Source organism: Toxotes jaculatrix, chromosome 12 (assembly GCF_017976425.1).
Source record: "Toxotes jaculatrix isolate fToxJac2 chromosome 12, fToxJac2.pri, whole genome shotgun sequence".
In the NCBI taxonomy this organism is placed as follows: domain Eukaryota; kingdom Metazoa; phylum Chordata; class Actinopteri; family Toxotidae; genus Toxotes; species Toxotes jaculatrix.
The window spans coordinates 16786288-16810007 of NC_054405.1; the positions used below are offsets into that span (position 1 = coordinate 16786288).

Here is a 23720-nt window from a genome sequence, read left to right on the forward strand (position 1 = left end):
GGGGAAACTGGGACAAGGCAGAGGACGACTTGCCGGTTTATCTCGCCCGACCCGGCACGGCCGACCAGGTCCCCCGGCAGAAACACGGCGGCTTGTTTTGCAGCGTCGAGGGCGCGTTTGAGAGTAAAACCATAGACTTTGATGCTCTGAGCGTTGGCCAGAGGGGCTCCCGCACCCCGAGGACCGCGAAACGAGAGACCGATCAGGAGGCGAGAAACCCGTCGAGTGATAAGAAAAGCTCCCCTGGTGTGGAAAGTCCCGCAGCCAGCAGACAAGGAGGAAAAGACTCACCTCAGGTTGAGATTAGAACCTGCGGTGGTAAAGAAGTGTTGCAGAACCTGGAGGATGAAAAGGTAAGGAGACTGTAACTTTTGCGTGACTGGCACCAGAATGCTGCAGCATGTGTATATGACAGGGGTGTTTCCACACTGTGTGTCACTGCTGTGCCTGTTAATTTTACTTTCTCTCTTCTGGTACCTTATTCATTTAATAGGTGGTGTTTTATTATGGTTCAATGCTCCATAATATTATTATGGAGAAGCATACTGTAGGCTCACAACCTTCTGAAACTACTAATTTTGAACACAAATAACTGACTCATGAATGGTCACTGACACTGATGTTGTCAAGCTGTGGGCCACACCTTAAGAAAACTCAAAATCTGTCCCTCATCTTCATATTGGATGTGTCATTCTGCCTCATCACTATATGACCTAACTGACTATAAAGACAAAGCTTCCTGAAGAGACTGCAGAGAAAATTTAACAGCATTGCAGAATAGATAAAGTACATTACATTAGGAAACAAATGGAGTTTGGAGTTAGGATTTTTCAAATTTAATTTCTCAGCTAACAAAATTGGTTTTTAAGGTATGCGGAGAGAAAATATACACTGCCTGCCAAAATGGCAGGGAGATGAGACAGACTTACCATCCACAGCCAGTGGCTTGGCTATTATTATTCTCAAACCCTTGAAGAATACTGTAGGAAAAATTCAGTGAATATATTAAGACAACAGAAAGAAGAAGAGGGAAAAAAAACTCAAGCAACCAAGGCCACAGAGCATGACTGGAAAGCTTCATGGCTGGACAAATGAAAATGTCTGTCATCGCTAAAGGCCTGGGCCACTGCAGACATTACTTCTGTTTAAGTGAAACCACAGAGCTGAGCTGCTATGATGCTAAATATTTTGCCAAAGAGAAAATGCAACAAGTGTTGGCCACACATTCAGTAACATACTGACTTGCTATTTTTATACGACAACTGTAGGTCCATAAAAGCAAGAAGCTCAGATGCAAGCCAGTGACATACTGTAGCCTTAGGAGACAGAAGGCACTGAGTGACAGCTAAATCCAGGTTTTTATTTTGTTGCTGTGTGCATGTGATTGATGTAATAGCGGGAGTGTGCTCATTAGAAACACTGATTTCAGTGAAGCAGCAATGTTTTGTTTTGCCTCGTTTTGAGTGAATACTTGCTAACATGTCCTGCATTGTTGCTAGGGTGTTTTCAGGTAGTTGTTATGGTTGCAGTGGTGCTCTTAGTGGGTGTTTTGGATAGTTGCTATGGTGTATGATGGAAATGCATGGTCTGTAGGGTGCACTGTTAGAGGTAATTCAAGCAGATTTAGTGATGCAAAAACACCATTAGTCTTAGTGTGATTTGTAGTAGCAACAGAAAGTTCCTTTATCTAGAGACATTAAGTTGCTGGACAGGCCTTTTTCACGTCAGACATTTTAACTTATCATAGTACAAAAAGCGTAGGCACAGCATTAACAATAAGCGGATTTCCAACCACCTGTTTTTTTATGCACAAGTTTCAAGTTTCTTATTAGAAAATTCTGAAATTCTGAAAATTGATTTTTAAAAAATTTAAATATCACAATAAATATGATTGGCTGTCAATCAAAGCAAATTGTTACACTGGAAATAGATTTAGTGTATACATACGTGAAGCATGTAAGCATGTGTCCACTCAAGAGACAAAAGATAAAACACCAGATCTGTGTGGAGATGAACATTCCTCAAAATGACACATGAAACAAACAGTAATGCCATATTTCCATTGTGTTTTCTCACATTGTTCTCCACCATTTCATCATCTCATTGCGCCCCTTACTTCTACAGCCGTTTAAAGGTACCTGACTAGAAAATATCTGGATAAAAATCGATTAGCTCCATTTTGTTCAAGTGTCCCAGGAAGCCATAACAGTGTCACACAGTGAGCGAAAGCACAATACCTGGACCCTGCAGCTAACTGGAATTCAGCCATCACTGATTTTACTATTTGCACCTGTGCTTTCCTCTCTGTCATATGTCAAAACGTCTTCAGTGAAAAAGGCCTGTTTTTTGCTAGAAATCATAGGTGTCCTCAGTGAGCTGCATGTTTTAATAATGTTGTACGTGTATGTGGCACCATGGCGAGACGTTCAAGGTGAGCCTGGGCTTCACTGTTTCAGTGCCATGGGGAGAGAAGCACAAAGAGAGGCAGTGTTTGAAATTTTCAGTGCCACAGAATGAAGCAGAGCAAAGTGAAGCAAGTGCCATCTTCTATAAATCAAATTCAGTAATTAGAGCAGTGGCAGAACAGTTACAAAGACAAAAAACAAAAGGATTTTTCCTCAAGTGTCTATTTCGTTTTTGCTGAAGAAAATGTGTTTTTCAATCTTTTCTTGATGAAATCAAGAATATTTTTAGGATATTTTGAAATAGTGATTCAAGGCAGTAAAGTTCAAATCCGAGGGATCAGGAAATAGTTAAAGATTACAATATTATTCAACATAATACCATATGTCATTGATTACAATCAGATAGAATCTAATAAAATTGAACTGTCTGCTTAAATGCATAGAGGTATTATCAACCTGATGTCAGCTCTGGTCTGAAATCATCAGCAGCAGTGACTGTGTTTCCTGTAATAATGCCACTAAATGGTGTATATTGCTTTAGGATACCAATGACAATGCAGTATCAGATATTCAAAGAAGTAATCAGTGAAATTCTGGTTTGGGCCATGTCTCTTAATTAGCAAACAGCATGTTCAGTACTGCGTGTTCTTTCTCTTTGAATTTCTTTGAAAGACAACATATCCTTTGTGAGGATACCCAGAAAAACATGCAGTCTTTTGTGATGTTAGCAGAAAAATCTGACAAAAATTATACAAATCTGACAAAAATTATACAAATCTGACAAAAATTAGACAAATTAATTATAAAAGTCCTCTATTATTTATTTAAAGTAAATTCTTATGAATGTGCGAATGCTCTGATATGCATCTCATCGCCCTGTGAAGCAAGTCCCATTTATTGTTTCTACAACTTGAATACTGCTTGGTCCAAGTTTAATCACATAGTGTATACGGCCTGTTGATGTTTATGCTGTGGTGGCAGATCTCTCATCTCTCTCTGTTGTCTCCTAACAATGATTCACTGTAGACTCAGCAGTTAGCAGGAGTGTGACAGTGTCGTGAGACGCCAAGACCAATGCTATAAAGCCATAAGACTCTGTCTCATTGAGAAAACTGATAAATTATCTATGGTAGAAATGACAGAAGTTTTCTTGTAAATACTTTTCTTTGTTTTGGTTGAACAGTTTGTCCTTATCATTTATGCCTCAGTGATTCCTGTGCTGTTTATTGATTCTCTGCCAGACAGCAGACAGTTTGGGACTAGGCTGCTGCACGCACTCTGACTAACCTTTTTGTGTCTGTGTTTGAATTCGCACATCATTCTAACAATATTATGAAATTATTACATTTTGAATTCCTCTCTTCTAAACCATAAATGTAAACTGCATCCTGCCTTTAACCGCCTTTACTGTCACTGTCCATTATGGCACAAAATTATTTATTATTATATTTTTTCCTCTAAGCATTAATGAAGACATCTTCAGTATGGCAGGCAGCCAATTTCCCCCCTTGTGGCCTGAGACTGAACTGCAATATTGCACCTCCTGAGGTAAAAGATGATTCAGCAGAAATCAACAGACAGAGTTAGGCTGTGTGCGTTTTTGCTTTGTTCAGAAATTGTTTGAAGACATCAGACTGACAACAGAGACAGGCCGTGCTTACTCTTCTGACATTATTTAGTACATTCTGAATGCCACTTTGTATGCAAACTAATGACAAGTGGAAAAGCTGCCTGTGTATGACGTTTGACAGCCCAGTGTCTCTTTTCACAATTTCAGTGTCATTTGATTTCATTCAGAATGTAACTAACATTATAATGCTATAGTTTTGAAGTCTGTTATCTGTTAGGTTCTTGATTATTTTATGGCTATAGTAAAATCATTTAAATATTGAATAACCTTTGGTTGATGTTGTAGTAACAGTAAACAGTAATGATTATAGTTGTAGGTGCTACCGGTTTCTGTCTGTCTGTCTGTCTGTCTGTCTGTCTGTCTGGTGAGCTAATTAGTGCAATCAACTGCAGTAATGGAGTGAGTAATGGGGAGTGGTAAACCAGATGTCCAGAGGAGCTGGTTTGGGGATGAAACCCCCTTCCCTTTGTTGTCCTACAGGGTGGAAGTCAGACTAGACTGGGAGGGGCACTTTACACACTTACAACTACACTCATGCACACATGCAGTAAACGTACATGCCCACACATACAGGCACCAACACATTTAAGTTTGTCCATATGCACACATCTACCTACAGTAAGTCATCAAGGTTATGTCTGCTTGGGCTTGGAGACTTCAGATTTATAACAGAAATACCCTTTAAAACTAAAATGAGTGTGTATATGAGAGGTTTTTAAATGTGGGATTGCCTCCTTTCCTTTTGCCAATAGACGAGTTTGCCTTTTTGCCTTGTCTGCCTTTTTTTTTATCTGGTGTGTCACATTCGACATCATGAATATGCTGGAAAACAGGATTAGTAAAAAGTAGAAAGCAGCAAGGAGCCCAGTGACTATGTTACCGTGGTTACTTACTTACTTTCACCTTGCTGTCTTGCCAATGTTGCATCTTGCAGTGTTGCAGTTTTGAAGAACAAGTTGCATTATAGGAATGTAAGATTATTACTTGGTATTAAAGTGAACATATATCAGCTCTCTTTTGCATTTGGGGGCCACCAAGGTGCAAAGTCTGCTGGTACAGCTTTGATGACCTGACAGAGTCTTTTCTGCATCCTTGATCTGTCTGCCCCCTGATCTGTCTGTCACTGTCAGCTGGTTAATGTGCTCTGCAGAGGTAGCAGGCCTGCAAACTTCAAGTGTGTTGTTGATGCATTCTCCAAGGCCTGGGAATGCTGAGGTAATGCTTCCCTGCCTCACTGCCATGAAAGGACATGTCAGCAGGCAAGAGCTGTGTCCTTTCACAACCAAAAGCAGGAGGGAAGCAATCAGTGGCTGTTCATTTGTTATTAATTATTATGTATCTATTTAAAAAACATATCTGTTTGGGACATTTATCTCCTCTCAGTATATAAAGTGTGTGACTGTAGGGAAAAAGGGTGAGATGCTACATTTAAATATTTAAAAGATGAGATATTTTCAAAATAAATGTAGTAAACTGGCAAATGTGTTATGTGTATATCATTTTTATTACTTCACTATTAACTATGTGCACTTGAATACATGAACACAAGGTTGTGTCTATATCTACACACTGCATTGAATAGTCTAGTCTTAGAGACTCCCACGTGTATGTTCTTTAAGTATCAACACTTTAAATAGGTATATGCTATCATTCATTACATGAGCCAGTTATGAAATGATATATTTTTTAATAACCTTTGAATAACTTAAAACTAAATGATGTTAAAATGTTTATTATTATCATTATTGTTTGTAATTCTGTAAGTAATATGGAGCATTTTAACAAAATGTTGACAAAATCTGCATTTTGTAAGATGATTTTTCATTTTGGTTTATTTCCTTTAAGTCACTGTTAAATGTAACTGTTACATAAATATACAACAAAGAGAGAGTACTGTCTATAACCATGAAACGTCAAATCTTCTGAGTTGTTAATCACATGCACATCAGTATGAGTGCATTAGTGCTGAGGAGCGTTGGAGGAAACAACTGGCAGTGAAGGAGGGTCCACTTCAGGTCCAAACAATAGAGACACATGGCTGGGTGGGGACATGCAGAGAGAGGGAGAGAGTCTGTGTGTGTGTGTGTGTGTGTGTGTGTGTGTGTGTGTGTGTGTGTGTGTGTGTGTGTGTGTGTGTGTGTGTGCCATGGTGAGTGGACATGTGGGGTGTGTAATGTGGTTGACAGGCTCTGTGACAGCTGCTCCACCATTTTGCCCCCACTCAGTTTTCAGAAAAACAAAACCACAAAATCTGTAGGTCATAACATGTAAAGATTTACCAGTTCAAGTGATCCTGAGTTTGTACCACTAACTAGATTTGATTTGATTGTGATTATTGAATAAGGTATCTGAACATTTGAAAATGTAATATATAAATGTGTGTTTTCCCTAAAAAAAAAAAATCCCCTAAAAACATTATTTGTGGCTGCAGGGCATAAATAATTTCCTTCCTTGAATCAGTTAAGTGAATTTGTATTGCAAACTGTGTGGCAAACTGGGAATAAAAGTTTATTCATTTTGTATATATCCATATAGTGAACAGTATTGCAATGATACAATGAGATTTTAAATTATTTAATCCCCTAATGTTGATAATGAGAATTCATATGATGATGGGGATTTATACCCAGCAGGGATTAGAGAGTTTTGCTTTTGCTTCTTCCTTTTGTCTATATAGTGCAACTTATTGTGTTGTTATCACTCATTGCTGGCCTTCTCCTCTGATCAGTTAAGCTCTTTAGTGACTGTGGTAGTGACATAGAGAACAGACCACATGTTGGCGAATTTTTAAACCAGCTAGTTCATGTTGATTTGATATTTATGAAAGAAGAATAACCTCTGATGGGTTAGTAATTACTAGTATATGGGATATATGCTGTATATGTGCGAGAAAGAAATGTGTGTCAGCTCAGTAATGCAGACAACTGGATGGTGGCTGGAGGCTGCAGGCTGTTTACCAGCTGCTCCACTGCGCCCTCTAGCGGAAAGATTGTCGCACTGCTTCTTTTTCCCATTGAGCTCATTGAGGGAGGGGCCGGGTGACTGGACCAGAGACGCACTTTACATCGCACTGACAGAGGGGCGACCATTCCCTGAAGCTCCCATCCAGGCGAGGGCCGCTGCAGCATCCGTAAAGAGGGAATATCGTTTTTTAAAAGCTTGATTTTGAAGGTGGAATCGAACGAAAAATGTCTTATCAAGGAAAAAAGAACATCCCAAAGATCACGGTGAGTAAAAGAGTTATTTATGCTTCGTTGGCTGTGGGAACTTTGATGCCTTGCTGTTGCAAATCACTGCGCTGCCGTTTTCCCAGCGCCACGACGGTGTATCATGAACATATAACGCTGGCACCAGCGCGACTCGTGCCAGCTTGTAAATTTTTCTCTCCATTGTCACGCTTGACTGCAGGAAGCCGATCTGGAAAAATGCGCACAATGAAGTGGCATGACTGGCTGCCATAGTGACAGTCAGGCAGGGAGATAAGGCGTTTTCTTAAAGGTGTCCTGCATCTCCTTTGTTGAGGGGATCCATGTGTGAGGCGAGCCGGCTCGCCCTTAAAAATCACTGTAACGTTTCTGCAGGGACTTTGTGCTGTCCGGAGCGCATAGCTTTGAGTTGATGGTGATGATAATTTTTAAATGTGCTTTGGTAGCATATCATTATTACCTTGCATTAATGTGCGTTCTTGCATATTCATTTCCCCCTTCATCGCCGTTCTTACTTTTTATTAAATATAAAAATAAAATAAAGAGAAAAAAAGAATAACAATGTTTTTTCAGTTTCAGTGAAACGATTAAAATCATGTTTAGCCTTTTTGACGAGAATGTGTTAAGCCCTTTCTCTCTTATGGAGATTATTATGGGCCCAACCGATCACTTACACGGTAATCTATTGAACAGTGGCCTTATTGTCAGTGATCTCTTCTTGCCATTTTAATGCACAGTGTTTTTTAGTGACATACTTCAAAGTATCCTAATGATATTATAGCCAATTTATATTGCCTTGTGACTGTTAGTAAATGACTGAACAAAAGTGAGCAGTGCAAAACAATTTTGCAGTTCTTGTGCATCAGCTCATTGTCTCCACAAAGGGCCTTATTTATTTTAATGGTAAAAATTCATCTGTCTCCTGCAGCCTACAGACATGGGCTTCTGTTCATGTTGCGGGCTGGTGCAGAGGAGAGTGGGAGAGCGGGAGAGGAGGAAAAGGAGAGGTGGGTGAAATACACGCCCATTTGTGATGGGCTGTGATGAGCCGGCCTTGTAATGGGGCGTTTGTATTCCTGCATCACCGGGAGGAGAAAGATTCCGACTCTTGTCAGAGCATCTAGGGTGGAGGTTGAACTAGTGTTGCACAGCCATTGGTGTGGATTGCTGGTGTTACACAGCCAGCCAGCTGGGTGTTGGTGTTACAACTGCAGAGAAACCTCTCCCACTCCCTCTCCTTCTCTGTGTGTGTGTGTGGGTCTGAAATGCCTGCCTTCCAGTTTTCATTGTTGCAGCTCAGGCTGCAGTCAGGGGTGTGCTGCCCAGCTGTGGGAGACACAGCCTTTGTCTCCTCAGCTGATTGTACACCAAAGAGGGGACTTGGGGGAAGACAGGGGTAGCTTTAGCCTGTTGAGGTTGTGTATTCTATATCCCTATCTTGAGCAGTCTCTTGATGCCATTACTCTTAAAGTAGGGCATCTCGCTGTGTGTTAAGGTAAGCAAGAATTTTCCAAGTCATCATAGGGATGGAAATTTTAATTTTACCAACCCCCGACAGGGAGGTTGGGTGTTTCTTATAACTTGACCTAGAACAGCAATAAGGTGGCTTCACACCACTTCATTTCAAAGGTGACTAATTCATTGGCTTTCAGACATGATGCAATGAAGCACAGTTTCCGTGCTGTTTGTACTCAGTATTTGTTCTCATCATCTCATAGTGGGTCAGTCTTTCTTCCAGTAGATTAAGGTTGCAATTCTTAAAATTTTATTCCTGGTTGATGTGGCGGCCACTGTGGTTATTTATGGTAATGGCTAGTGCGTTTTGTTACATGACACAGAAATCTGTTCGAAATGATACCTGTATCAACCACTGAAAGAAGCAAACACGCCTTGAGCAGCTACTCAGGAACAAATCGTTCATCCCACCATGTTGTTTTAATAAAGAGGACAGTAAACAATGTCATCCAGCACAATAAAACCTTCTTCATGATTGAATTACAGCCACACCAGCTGGCAAGCGTTTCCTGTGGATTCCTTGAGATAGGCGGATTGCACCAGTAACAGTGAGAACTACTTTATAAACAGTTACACAATGCAAATACACTGAATGGATATTGCTGAAAAAATAGTAGCCTTAAATAGCATGATGAGATGGGGACTGATCATTTAGATAAAACTAAAATGATACATCTGGTGATATTCTAATTTTTCCTTTTCTTCAACATGTCCCATAAAAAGACCAGAACCAAAAATAAGTTGATCCTTTTAACAAGTGTTGTCTGTGTAACCAGAATTGAATGCGTCTTTTTCTTCTATGCTAGAAACCTCCACTCTTATTAAAAAACTATTAAAAACACATCAGTGAGCCACACCACTACACTCCTTCACTCCTCTTTAAGTAACATTTGATTAAAAAATACAGCAACCAGTGTTTTTTATTTTTCATAGAGATAAAAGTGTATATTTGTGATGGCCTTATACATCAGAAACACAATATACAGTGATCAGAGGTGAAATCTGTCTTCTGAGTATCAAATGCTCACAGTTTCAAAATATGTTTTTTAAAAGTTTGCAGCTTACTCCATTGCACAACACAGAAGCTGTTGTATTTCTCTTACCAATTTAAGTAAAATTAACGGTTTTGGACACCCCACAGTCTCATCAGAGTATAAACGTAGATACTTAAACAGAAGGACCATAACCCTCTTCCCTTCCCAGACTTTCCTTCTGTGTTTCAATGCCTGTCTGTTCTATTCCAGCTGTTTCCTTATGTCTGCTCTCTGCCAAGAGTGGCTCTGTCAGATTTCTAGGTGTGGTTCTTCCCTTCCCTCATACCCTCTCACAGCAGCCTCAGTGTTGTTCCAGGCTGGTACATGTCATCAGTAATCCCCTCCAGCTGGAATGAGCATCTGTGGGCATGAAACAGGGGCCGGCAGACAGTGGCTCTACACGGGAAACGAAACCCGTTCCCCATGTTGACGCACCACAAAACGGGGCCCCGCCACACTAGACTATGCCATCGCCATGCGGGCTGCAGCAAAGTGGGCTTTAGTGCAAACAAAATACCCTGTGGCCTGCCAGACGTTGCCGTGCGACTCACCATGACAACCAATATACAGTTGTGGTGGCAGGAAAATACAACCCCTGTTTGGTTTGTCGTGTGGGGATGTGATTTGATACACACTTAGATTCAGTCACACACACAAACAGACACTTCTTGACCCAATCAGATCCAGACTGCGTTTTTTTTTTTTTTTTTTTTTTTTTAATTTCCATGGTTACATGGTTACATGGTTACACTACTCCAGCCTATCACAAGATCAACATTCCAGTCAAGTAAGATTTTTTGAAGACTGTGGCTGGCAGCAGCCCCTGTTAATAATTTAGATTGATAAGTCTCATTGTTTTCACTTTTCCAGAATGTGAAAAAAAAAATCCCATGCAGTTTTGGGTAAAGAGTAAATATTTTTGCTTGCTAGGCAACAGCGCTGAAGCAGAAGCACTGGTGAACATTCAGGATGACTTCCCTCTTCCAATGGTCCCTGCCTGCCTCCCTGCTGCTCTCTCCACCCACACAACGGTCTCTGTCACTGCTAATGGAGGTCTCCTCGAATGTCCTCTCAGACCTTTTGGCCTGTTTTTTAGCCATGGAATTTTTCCAGGACTGTTCCCACTTATTAAGCACTGAGGAGTGGTTATTATTAATTTGCATCGCAGTTTATGAGTGCTTCTCCCTCCAGTGTGGTGGAAGTGGAAAAAAGTTGTCACTGGATATCGGTGTAGTAGTACAAGAACAACATCCTGCCGTCTATTTTTGATGGCTGCTGGCTTGTGTAACAGAAAATGACAGTTTCCTGTGCAGTGCAGCGAGAGGTGCTTTATTTTTGGTGCTTTGTTTCACTTTTTTTTTAAAGAGCTAAATGACAACATATTTTTTCCACTCGAAACTTTACTCTTCTTGGTTGCCAGAAATTTCATAGATGAGCTTGTCAGCACTAGAACTAAGGCCTTTTGGAAGGTAAAAAGGACTTAATGACTTTTTCCAATGACTTCAAACCTTACAGGGCATCAGAGGAATAAAGTAGCTTGACTCACATTACTAAACCTTACAGATTTCGTATTTTCATGTGATCTATTTAGACTATTGATAGACATTACTATACATTTCTTTGATTTCAGCATATTGAGCATTTTCAGCATATAAGGATTTGTTGTTCAGTTGTAATGTTTGCATGATGTCTGATAATCCTCCAACTGTCCTAATTTGTCGACTCAGACAGCTGAAGAAATCCTGTGCTCAGTGACTGAGTAGTACTGTTCACCCAGCGCCAAAGTGTTGAGAGTAGGTCACAGCCACACACACATACACACAATAAACAAGTACACATATGGAAGTGAAGATGAGTCAGAAACATTTGTGATTGTTGAAGCTATAGAGGTCTCTGCTAACATTTATTTGTTGAATTTTTTGCACCAACAAATTGTCACACATGGTGAAAGGAACTATAGACATGTCTACAAACTGTTGGCAGAATGGCTACAGATACCAATATTTGTGTATAGCTCATCCACTGAGATGTTTTTCCCTTCCAGACTCTGAGTGGTGTAACAGTGACATGACTGACAAACGAGGACATGGTCAGTGACCTTGGAAGGTCAGAGCAAATCAGGATCAACTTCACTGATGCCTTGTGTAAATGTTCTAATCCAGGATCAAATGCATTTGACCAGGAATAGATTTTTCACTTGTTAAGTGAAATATAAGCTACCAGAATTTAGTTTAAAAAAACAAAAAACAAAACAAACATCTCTGTCTCTGAGAACACATGGCTGGATATATATGAAAATGAGATCATGAAAGCAAGGTCAGTTAGTACTGTAACATACTGTGTCTATATTTCTCTGTGTTATTTTGACACGAAATCAACATAATATAATCATAGAGCAAATCAAATTACAGAATTACTCAAAGGTGTGTCGGATTTGGGGGGGTTCTATTGGCAGAAATTGAATATAATATTCCTAATTATGTTTTCAGCCATGTATATTCACCTGAAACAAATATCTAGCATATCTACATCACACAGGGTAGAAAAAAAATCACACAAAAACTGAGTTATTATAAACTGAGTCCTTTTCACAAGACGGATCACTTCAGAATACAAGAACAGAGATGCATTGTGCCTTAAAGTTATTCAAAAATCTAACTAGTTGCATAAGCTAGGTAGCATAATGAAATTCTGATCTGTGGCATCTAAGACAGAGTTTCTTCAGTAGGCAGACTATGACCAATATTTGTCCATGTCTTTGATTTTATTGTGGGGGATGGTAAACTAGTTAAATACTAAAGTTTCAAAACAAGGCAGGGAATTTGAAACAATCAAAATTATTTTCCAACAAGGCTTTACGGAGAAGTATGGGCAAGAGTGAACAGAAATCAGTGTTGGCAGATAAAGCTGCAGCGAGTCTTCGGTATCTGTGGTCAGAACATGTGCTTACCACAGCACATGTGTGCAAACAGGCAACATTATAAAACGAACCTGAATGTCAATATTTAGGATGGGGATATACACTGTAATAACAGCCCGATAAGGATTTATTACACTGTGTTTACTCTTGTTTCTCGTCAAGGCTTAATTGGATCATAGTCTGACATGAGCTGCACATCACTAATATGTACGCTATGATGTTGTGCTCACCTGAATCTACCATCTTGAAACAGCTGTGGTCTCACAGTCCCATCTCAGATTCAGGACTCACTCAGGGCATACACCATCCAATCAATGCCATCCATTAGAACATCCATGCCAAAGTCGGGGCTGCAACTTAAATCCAAACAGCATTATGACTGCAGTATCTGTTCATCATGTGGATAGTGCTGTCTCGTTAACGTTGTAACAAATGGTTAGGTTTTTTCCCATCACCTCCAAATAGCACAGATGGTTTAACTCCAGCAATGTCGCAAGAGTGAGAAGGAGAAAATCGTAAAAAGTTAACGAACTAAATTGATGGAAGAACTTCCTGGTGGCACGATTGGCTAGGGTGCATAGGACCTATAATGATAGCCCCATTTTCAGTAAAATTATAATTTGCAGCTTGTCCAAATCCCTCTTTTCCCCATATAGTCAAAAACAGTCCAGAAATGCTGAGAAATCATATTTGGGGCATATGAAAGAAGCCTGGACAAATTCTGACACAATAAACAGGCCTGTTGCACACGCTGACCACATAACTGTGGCAACGTTGGGAAAGAGCAAGCTGTCACTCGCTATATTTACTATGAAATATTGAAGTGTAACATTTTGCTGTTTGTGGTTGAATGACCTGAGTTCTGGTGAATGTGACATTTTGAGGCTTTTTGTTAAAAAATGCAAGAAAACCAACAATAAATGTCGTCTGCATTTGAGATTTATGAAGTGGGTTTAAGAAGTGTTAATGAAAGAACTCCCATTTCAGATTATGTGTCTTTAAAAAGACTTGACAGTTTGGTCACCCATAGTGCCAAACAGTTCTACCAGTTATATGTTCTTGAAATTCTGTGACACTTTGGACATGTTTGTTTCCATTTGGAAGATGTGCTTTGTTTTTTTTCGTAATGATTTGAGCTGTTTCAACTTCTAGTTCTGACAGGAAAAACTGAAGACTAATACCAAATGCAGTCCACAGTTATACAAAGTTCATTATGTATTTCACTGACAGATGCACCAAGTGAGGAATATTGAAATCAACAAACTGACAGTTGCTGTGTTGTAATGGAAATGGAAAACTATTGGTGTCAAATGATTGTGGTCTCCTGCATGCTGTTACAGGCTAGTGGGGAGAGTGGGCAGTACCTGACAAAGGGGAATATGAGTGTGTGTGTTTGCGTGTGCATGTGTGTGTGTTTGTGAGAGAGAGAGAGAGAGAGAGAGAGAGAGATTGCTGAAGCACTTCAGTAAGGCACCCATGCATGAGGGCACACCCCTGACTGCAGTATTATAAATCAGATAAAAAACTCTTTACTCGTCTGATGCAGCTGATGAAGGCAAGTCTGTACTGCTGAGTCATCCATTATTAGTTTATAAAGGCTGCAAGTGACAGTTATTTTCATTACCTGTTTCTTTTTTCATTCATTAATGAATGGTTTCTTCTATAAAATGTCAGAAAATAGAAAAAAAGCTTCTGTTTTAAATTTTGTCCGACCAACTGTCCAAAACCGAGAGCTGTTCAGTTGACAGGGATACAAAACAGAGGAAAACAATAAATCCTCAACATGTGAGAAGCTGGAAGCAGCAAATGTTTATCATTTTTCTTTCATGTGCTCATTAAATGACTGAAACGATTAATCAGTTATCAGAATCATTAATTTTCTGCACATGCACTCTGCTATTATCAATTTGAGTGAGACGAGCTGTTTGCTATGGCTCATTCTTTTTTGCTTTTAATCAGCTTTTAACCTGAATGAATGCAGGAAGTTAGCGACTAATCTGTCAGTTGCTTTAGAGCAGCAACAGTGAGCCATTAATCGATTAACAGAAAATGAATCAGCAAATATTTTCATTATCAATTAATGCTGGCTTCTCATATGTGGGGATTTGCTGCCGTTCTTTTTTCATGTATGCCAGTAAATGCAGTGCATTTAGGTTTTGGAAGGTTTGTCTGATAAAACCAGTGATTAACTGATCGATTGAGAAAATAATCAGCAGAGTAATAGATATTCCCAGACATTCACTTTACAAAAATAAATAAATAAATAGATAAACTGAGGGAATGTTAGAGGCTGAAAACAAACAGTGAATGCTGGGAACTTTTGCTTGATAAATGACTTAAGCAGTTGATCTAATATCAAACTTGCTGTCAGTTCATTTTTTATTTATTGACAAATAGATAAATCTGCTAATTGTTTCATTGGTATACTATTTAAATGTTGGCCTTTTCTGCTGAGTATTAGAATACTCTGCCAACCATCTGATCAAGTATTGTCAATCCTGGTAGTTTATAGATTTTAAGCTGCAGAGTTAAATTATATCTGAAGTGTTTTTTTATCCACATCAGAACGAAGCCATGAGTATGCACTCACTATTGAAGCTCCAAATGAATGCAGGGCGTTAAAGCAGCTGAGTAGTGCTCTACTTTGGAAGGAACTGTCTGAGCTAATGAGCGACAGTTTTAGGGCAGTGTGCTCTGCAGTATGATCTATGCTGGTGCTATGTTCCAGCCGCTGATGACTGTGTGTTGTAATGTGTTGCTTCAGGGTGTGGTTGCCTGGCGAGGTTCTGGGTTCTGTTTCGCACTACTTCATCACCATCGCATACACACAAACAAAAAGACGCAAGAATACACACCTTGCATGTGTTTGTGAGCTCAGCAGATATGGAGCTTGTGTCATTTGAGCTACAGACAAAACTGTATTATGCTTTTTTGTATGAAGGAGTGGCTGCAGTTCATTACAGTGATGAAACGCTGGGTCCGCAGCCAGGGGTGTAAATCACTTCACACATGTGCTGATGGGAAAATAGGGAAGTCTGTTCCTCTTTGCAGGAACTGAGTCCTGCCATTTTGCAGAATGTGAATTATTCCTGAGGCTACACTTGTTTGAGGTACACCCTGATATTGTTGTTTTTCACAAGAACTAGTTATGTCATAAAGTTGGACTTAAATTAGGGACATTTGTTTCTCCAGGATAGTGCATGGTTTGTTTTGCTTCGAAGGAACTGTCCTCTACATAGAAGACAGATCACTAATGTTTTCACATTGAATTTATGTAAAGGCCGCACTATAAATCTGTATGAATATGAAAAGATATTAGTTATCTGATTTATCTGCCAAGTTATGATTACTTTATCAGTAAATTGTTTGATTTATGAAATATCAGAAAACAGTGAAAAACAGGTCCTCTTATTTGAGAAGCTCGAACCAGCAAGATTATCTAAATAACCTCAGAATCATTTTCAACTAGTTGATTAATTGACAAGTTGTTTCAGCTTTAGACACTTGGCTCCACTGCCTTGTCTTCACGTGGCCAGTTGATCAACCACCACCTTAAACAGTTTGCCCGCAGATCACCCAACCAACCAACTCCCCACTATCCATGTACCCTCCACCCTATTCTACAGCCAGTCCCACACTCAACCAGTTATCCAATAAGTCAGCAAAACCAGGCGCACAGTCTCCCCTCCTCTTGAGTCTCTCTCCCTGCAGTCAACCCGTCACCATGACAACAGCCTTCTAGAGTTAGTCTGTGGTGCTGCAGCAGCAGCAGCAACAGCAGATTTGATGTCTGACTGTGTGGTGTCATGGCAACGCCCAGATCAGACCATATTACGAGATGTAAGGTTGAAGGGTTCCTCAGACTTGACAGTACTTTATAATTTCATTTTTATCCACCAAAGTTGGATGTGTGCGTCACATTCAGTGATAAAGATTGTTATTTTCTCACGCAGATTAAGAATATCCTGTCTCATGTCATGATGAATAATCAATATTGGCAAATGCACTTGTTCTGCTGAATAAATGGATTATATAGCTTTGGATGTTATAAAATAACATCCAAAGCTAGTATTGTTGCATAACAAAATCTGGATAAACATGGTTAAGATGTTAATCCACGATCAGTCCTTAAAAACAGCTTCATCTCCATGTCCTGCCTCAAACTCCCACCTTCTCCAATGTTATCACCATATCTAGTCCAGGTCATTTTAAAGCAGGAGAATATAAGTTGTAGTGAAACCTTCTGCGTCTACCTATATTCACCTGGAGTTGGATTTAATGTTCATAATTTGTCATAATGATGCATTTTGTTTTCCATGGCTTTCTGAGGAGCACCTCAGAAGTAGTTGATGATTTTGTAGAGCATACATGTGATCAGACTGGCTTCCCCAGATTTAACTAGTTTGTATTTATACTAGTAAACTTTGTCCTTGCAAACTTGGAGGCAGCTGCTGTGATGATGGCCACAATGATGACCATCACGAGGATTGCTTTGCGCACCAGTGACCTCATATTAGTTACTGTATTAAGTTAGAATTAAATAGGCACACTGAACACAGACCAGACAAGAAATGGAGATAAAAGTAGTGAAACACTTAAAGCCTTTGATGAAAGAAGCACTTGAGTGACAAATTCTGTTTCAGGGCTACTCAAAAACAGCACCATACTCTGAAGGGTGTCAAGAAAGCTTTGCTGCAAATATGGGCTGCTTGCAGTGGGAATCAAACCACTTTACTGCACAAGACCACAGCACTGAGAGCAGGGCAGGGGCACCCACAGTGTGGTCCATAGCTAAACTGTGTGTGATATGTTTACATGGGACAAGAGTGACAGACATGCCCTGTCTCCTCCCAGCCATGAATGAATGAATGAATGAATGAAACATTGTTCATCTCCTCTGAGTGGAAAATGAAGAATATAGTGTAACTACAGAGAAAAAGTGAAGCATTGTACAATTCCAAATATAGAACACAAATGTTCTGACTGATCTTCCTCCAGTGAGATATTGTAAAAACCAAAACTGGGTCTTTGTTGGAAGAAAATCTGCATTCAATCATAACTTATCTCTTATCCTGTCATTCTCTCTGCAGAGCGACAGGCTTCTGATCAAAGGAGGGAGGATCGTGAACGATGACCAGTCTTTCCATGCTGATATCTACATGGAGGATGGCCTCATTAAGTAAGTCCTCCGCTGCCCTCATTTCTGCTCTGCTCTTATCTATTCCCATTTGCTTTCATTCCTCAACTGGCTGAACATCCATGTACTGTCTTTTAGTCAAGTTTATTTGTACCTCTTATGTTCCCTCCTCTTTATATTTAACTGCATCATTCAAATATCTAATAGAATCTAATAGAAATGCAAATGTTAAGTGAGACATCTTGATTATTCCGTCATATGGGTTGGTCAGGTAAGTTGTGTAAATGTTAAAGGGAAATTCCAGTTTCTTATCATCATATTTTTGTCCATTGTGATTTTACTTGCAGTCATTGTTGGACAGATTTGGGACATCCACAAAGAATGACTTAAACTGGGGCAAAGAAAACAAGCCTCCTACAGCTTTCCAAAAATGTCAGTGTTACAGAAATAACTGTCTTAGGGAAAGTAAATGCAGATAGTAGCTCCCTGGAATCTCTGTTTCTCAAATATCTCTAACAGAAGTGGTAAATAAAGTGTCTCTGTCTCCAGTAGTTGCGGTGGACAAAAACAGGAGAGTAACAGCTTGAATGTTAAAAGATTTATTAATGTGTTAATGTGATTCATTGTGATTAGAATTTGTAGAAGGGGATAGGTTAAAGAAAACTAACCCTAACACTCACACCTTAGTGGGTTTATAGTTAGGGTGGTAACAGCCACTATGTTCCCCAGTATTGTTTCTGCCCCACCAGATGAGGTCGGGGTAGTTTGGGTGAATGCCTTTCTCCGTATTTCCCTGAATCAATCTGTCCTCTCCCTTACTCTCTGCTCCCCTCCCCGTCCTGTTCCCACTTGATTTTCCAATTATAGACCCTTTGTCCCCACCACCCCTCAGTCAGGCAGCTCAGAGAGAGGAACCCACAGAAAGCCTGGTGTTGCATAATAAACGCCCAGATGCCTGCGGGACCATTGAGCTGCTGGCAAACTCACAGGCTTCTGCCTGCCTGTCTGTCTGGCTCCTCTGTAAAGTCTGAACAACAGGGTTTTTTGTTTTTTTTTAACAAGGTTGAAATGTTGATGTGTTGACATGGTGACAGTGTGCTGCTTCGAGCTTGTCTGATTTTGTTTTGGGGTCATTTTAAAGTCAGAAAATGTTTTTGCTTTTCATTAAATGTATTAGAAAGATTTCTATCTATCTATTGGCAAGTGCCAAGTTGGACCAGTACAAAATTGTTTTAAATGTGTTAAAATAAATGTTTAATGCTTAATTTACTTGAAAATACATCATAATTTTTGTGTAGCAGCATTTTCAGATTTGGTTTCAGTTTGTTGTCATTGCACAATAGAAGTAGTAATAGGCCCAGTGAAAAAATAAACATTACTTTTTGTATGATATGCAATCATATCTGTCATATCATATCATATAATTATGATGACGTCATCTGCCCTTGACAGGCAGATCGGTGACAACCTGATCGTTCCCGGTGGCGTGAAGACCATCGAGGCCCAAGGAAAGATGGTGATCCCAGGTGGCATTGACATCCACACCCACTTCCAGATGCCGTACCGTGGAACCACAACCGTGGATGACTTTGCTCAGGGATCAAAGGCTGCTCTTGCCGGGGGCACGACCATGATCGGTAAGGGCTGTAGGAAAGGTCATCCACACAGTGAAGGATGAGTTTCAGACAGAGACGAAAGCTAAAGAGAGGGGAAAAAAAGGAGGGGAGGGAGGGCAGAGACCCCGACAGAGAAAAAGAGAAAGGGATGGGAAGTCTGTTGTTGGGCAGCTCTCCAAAAGAGGACCATTCAAAAGACTAAATATAAGGGGGGGTCGCTTCGTGGAGGGGGGCATGGAGTGAAACACTACTCCCATAGAAATAGGGCACCAATGTGTGTCTTCATGCTTGTTTGCGTACAGTACGAGTTTGTATGCGTTTGTGCATTTCATGTAGTTTACAGACCAGATGCTATCACAGCCAACAGCTGGTAGATACCAGAGTCTCATTAATACCATTAACTTCTTTTGTGCTGGCTGCTACTCTGCTGCTTGCCTGCCAGTGTGGCTCCGTGTTAAGACAGACACAGTCACTAACAAGCGAGCTACTGTAGTAAGCTCTATTCATGGCCTCCATTCACGGAGGGATTATATTCCCGTGTGTGAAGTGTGAGAGAGAAAGTGAAAACATGTATTTTGGTTTGTATCTGCCGACGTGTATTGTATACTGTATATGTCTTTCTCCACTAACAGATTATGCTGCATTTGTGAGATGGTGAACAAAAAAGTGAACAAAAAAAGTGGTTCAGATGAGTAAAGACAATGTTTTGTTTTGTGACTGCCATTTCCAGCGCTATCCTATTAACATGCAAAGACTAGATAAGCAGATTGGGTCCTCTGTAATGAGATAAAGAAGCCGGTCAGGTGGCGAGCCAGCAGGAGACCTTATTTCATTACAGCTGAGTAAGATGGAGCAGGATATTTTGTGCACTGTGATACTGTTGTGTACAAAAAGGATTTACTTTGCCCATGAATAATTTTGAAAGCAGACGGTAAATCTTCATCTTAAAGACATGCACTGAGGCAAATGTGTACAGTAAATTGTTCGAATTCATCAGAACCATTGAACCATTTTTTTTTTAATTTGTCAATTTTGTATGAAAGAATATGATTTTTCTTTGTTATTTGTTTAGACAAACACTACTGGAAATATTATGTTCATACTCTCCAGTCAGTGTATAAGATACACTAAATGCTGTAACACAAGAAGTTGCATATGTTGTGTCCCAACACAGTCCCCAAAGGCACCTTACTGCACTGCTGAATATATTTTTAGAATGGGCGGTCCCATTGAGAAAAATCCACCGCCCTTTGGTGCCAAATTCTAACCTGTTAAATTGATTGTGGTTACATAACAAATAAACAAATGTCTGAAAATATCCACAACTGAAGTGGCCCCAAATTTTTTCAAGGACACCCGCACCCAGACAAAGATGTTCAAAATGTAATGTGACATCTGACAAGGTTGGTCCCCACTGGCTGAGCACTGCAGGAACCCAGACAGACAGCTGATTATGCAAGATAAACAATAGAGGGAGAAAGTAGAAACACCAGCAGACAAATCCCGACATCACCCTGTCCTCATCTTCCTATGTGTGGCCATCCCCACCCCATTCTGTCACTTCTTGGTCTGTCTATTCATTTCATGTCACCTGCCCCCCCTCCTCTTTGCATCCCTCACCTTCCTCCTCTCCTAAAACCCCTTTCTCCCTACAAACTTCTTCTCCCCTCATCCTTTCATGCCTGTATCCTCTCTCCTCTGTCATCCATCTCCTCCAGTGGACCATGTGATCCCAGATCCCGGTAGCAGCCTGATGGAGGCCTATGACCAGTGGAGGCAGTGGGCCGATGAGAAGGCCTGCTGCGACTACTCCCTCCACGTGGATGTCACTCACTGGAACGACAGCGTAAAGCAGGAAGTGGATAACCTCATTAAGGAGAAAGGTAGGCTGTGGCTGTGGACTTGTCTTTGGTTTCCCGAGCTGCAATTTAACTTAACAATTCATTTTGCTAATTCAGCTTTAATTTTAATAAAACATTAAAGACAAAGAGAGACAGTGTTTTCAGGATGAAGGAAACAGTTATAATAAAGAGTTTAACAGTGGTAATTCAAAATGTAACTAATGATATGATATGTTGGGGAAAGAGACAAATCATCATTGTCAGATAACATTTTGCATCCTGTGGCCATTTTCACATTAACCTTTGGCCTTTTAGTATCATATTTCACATTGTTTTCATTATGTTGCATCCCCCTTTTTTTTTTACAGGCGTGAACTCATTCCAGGTCTACATGGCTTACAAGGACTACTACCAGATGAGCAACAGTGAGGTACAAAAGCTTAAATCTAATGCATGCTTAAACATGCACATACAATACATGTGTGGTACAGTATGTGTGTCTGCATTATAGACATGTAATATCTTGATTTCACTTAGTGTGAAATTTATATATCATTATTGTATTTAACCAGTCAGTTAAGAGCAAATGTAATCGCAAATATAGCCTTGCTCACTTGCTTTGAAACTGGATGGTCACAAGGCATGAAAACATGGAAATGGTTTGGCTCAAAGTGGTGATACAGCGTCTAAAAAAGTGAGTAAATTATGACCTGCAGTTGGTATTCACCATAATAATCAATTCCAACTTCAAATATAGTTTTAGCTAAGCATTAATCTTTTTTTCTCCCTTGAAATACCGTGTCCTTATGTAACCTGTAGCCTGTGATGTATATTGTGAGTTCCTACTCTGTAACGCTGGTACATGTAAAAAACACAAAGTGTAAGTCCAGACTGTGTGAGGTTGAGGACTCTTCGTGGTTCTCATGCAGCTGTAGCTAATTCGGCTGCTCAGAGGAGCACATGAGGCAACTGAAATAGTCCAGCTTGAAAAAGTGATGTCATGCAGCTCGCTGAGGAACTGTGGCGCAGCAACATAACAACAACGGCAGCTCATCCCACATGAGTTTAACCATTTCTGGAGACCACACACAATAATTGCAGTGTGTCGTGGTAGGCATCATGTAAATTGTGGGCTTCATTTTAAATTGTGGCTTAAGGTTGACCCCCGAGTTTAAAAGGAGTGTCTGATTCTTGTATAAACAGCTAGGCAGGATTTTAAATATAAATACAGGGCCACTGTAATTTCACTGTTTCTGTGTGTTTCTCCACCAGCTCTATGAGGTCTTCACCTTCTTGGCAGAGAGGGGAGGCATTGCTCAGGTTCATGCTGAAAATGGGGAGATCATTGCAGAGGTAACAATAAAGATGGATAAACTGACACATCTTAAACATTTATTTTTCTTTGTTTTTCCTTTCCTCATTTTCTTTACTACACTCTCTTTAAGTACTTGTCTCTGGTCCAAATCTGTGATCTGTTTTATTTTAGTGTGATTTATTGCAGTTTAGTTCACTTCAGTACACCTGCCTTGATGAGCCTTATCACTGCACATCTCACTACCTACAGACTAAACACACAGTCACAGATGAGGGAGAGAATGTGTTTCGTGCAGAACAGTAATGTGTGGGTGTAGTTTATACAGGGCTGTGCCGTATTGTGGACAAATGAAAGTGAATGAACCATAATAGTTGGTGGATTGAGAGGGTTGGTATTAGTCAGAGCTCCAGACCATGCCTGGATTCTGTCACTGTGTGTGTATGTGTGTGTTGGATCTGATTCATCGCAAATCCCAGCTCTCCTATCCAGTCTTAAACTAGGACTCTGAGGGAGTCTGATTTCCATCAGCTTTAAGATAAAAAATGTCTAAACCCCCAGATTATGTCATGACCTGACTTTCCTTTCAAGCTCCTTAGATAGAGAGGCCTTGTCCAGACCTGTGTGTGATAAATGTTGTTACTGTTGGTACAGAACACATGTTGTATAGCCAAGTGACAGTACAACACAAAGAGGACCCAGTTTAAGGGAGCTGTGAATCCAGTGTGCAGGGTACTCTTTGTATTGTACTTTTTCGGTATCCAGCACCTATCCCACTCACGTGTGGTGGATGTGCACATGGCTACTCATAATTGTGACCAAGTGACAATAGCCATACATCAGTGCTGAAGCCACTGCCTAGATGCCTCAAGCTACAGTTCTTTTTATGGCCACTAGATATTTGCTTGAGGAAAACCATGACTTTAATTTCAATTTCCCTGCATAAATAAAAAAATTCATCAAGAAAATTCCAGTATTTATCGACCTGGTAGCTACCTACAAAGGCATCTGCTTCATGGGAAACTTACTGCTTAACCAAAGCAGCTGCTGTTAATCTTCAGTAATATCATTTAATACTAATAGTTTAATATATTGCACAATTTG

At 40.1% G+C, this 23720-nt stretch overlaps 1 protein-coding gene across 2 annotated transcripts in view; it reads left to right on the forward strand.

Annotated features, from left to right (window-relative positions):
• The first annotated feature begins 7107 nt into the window (after window positions 1-7107).
• dpysl3 (dihydropyrimidinase like 3) overlaps window positions 7108-23720 on the forward strand; it is a 32711-nt gene continuing 16098 nt past the window's right edge. For both annotated transcript variants that reach the window (XM_041051529.1, XM_041051530.1), the window contains exons 1-6: window positions 7108-7262; window positions 17801-17889; window positions 19300-19484; window positions 21182-21346; window positions 21673-21734; window positions 22577-22657. In XM_041051529.1, coding sequence (XP_040907463.1) covers window positions 7224-7262; window positions 17801-17889; window positions 19300-19484; window positions 21182-21346; window positions 21673-21734; window positions 22577-22657 — 621 coding nt within the window. In that variant the 5' untranslated portion in view covers window positions 7108-7223. The remainder of the gene's footprint in view (window positions 7263-17800; window positions 17890-19299; window positions 19485-21181; window positions 21347-21672; window positions 21735-22576; window positions 22658-23720) is intronic.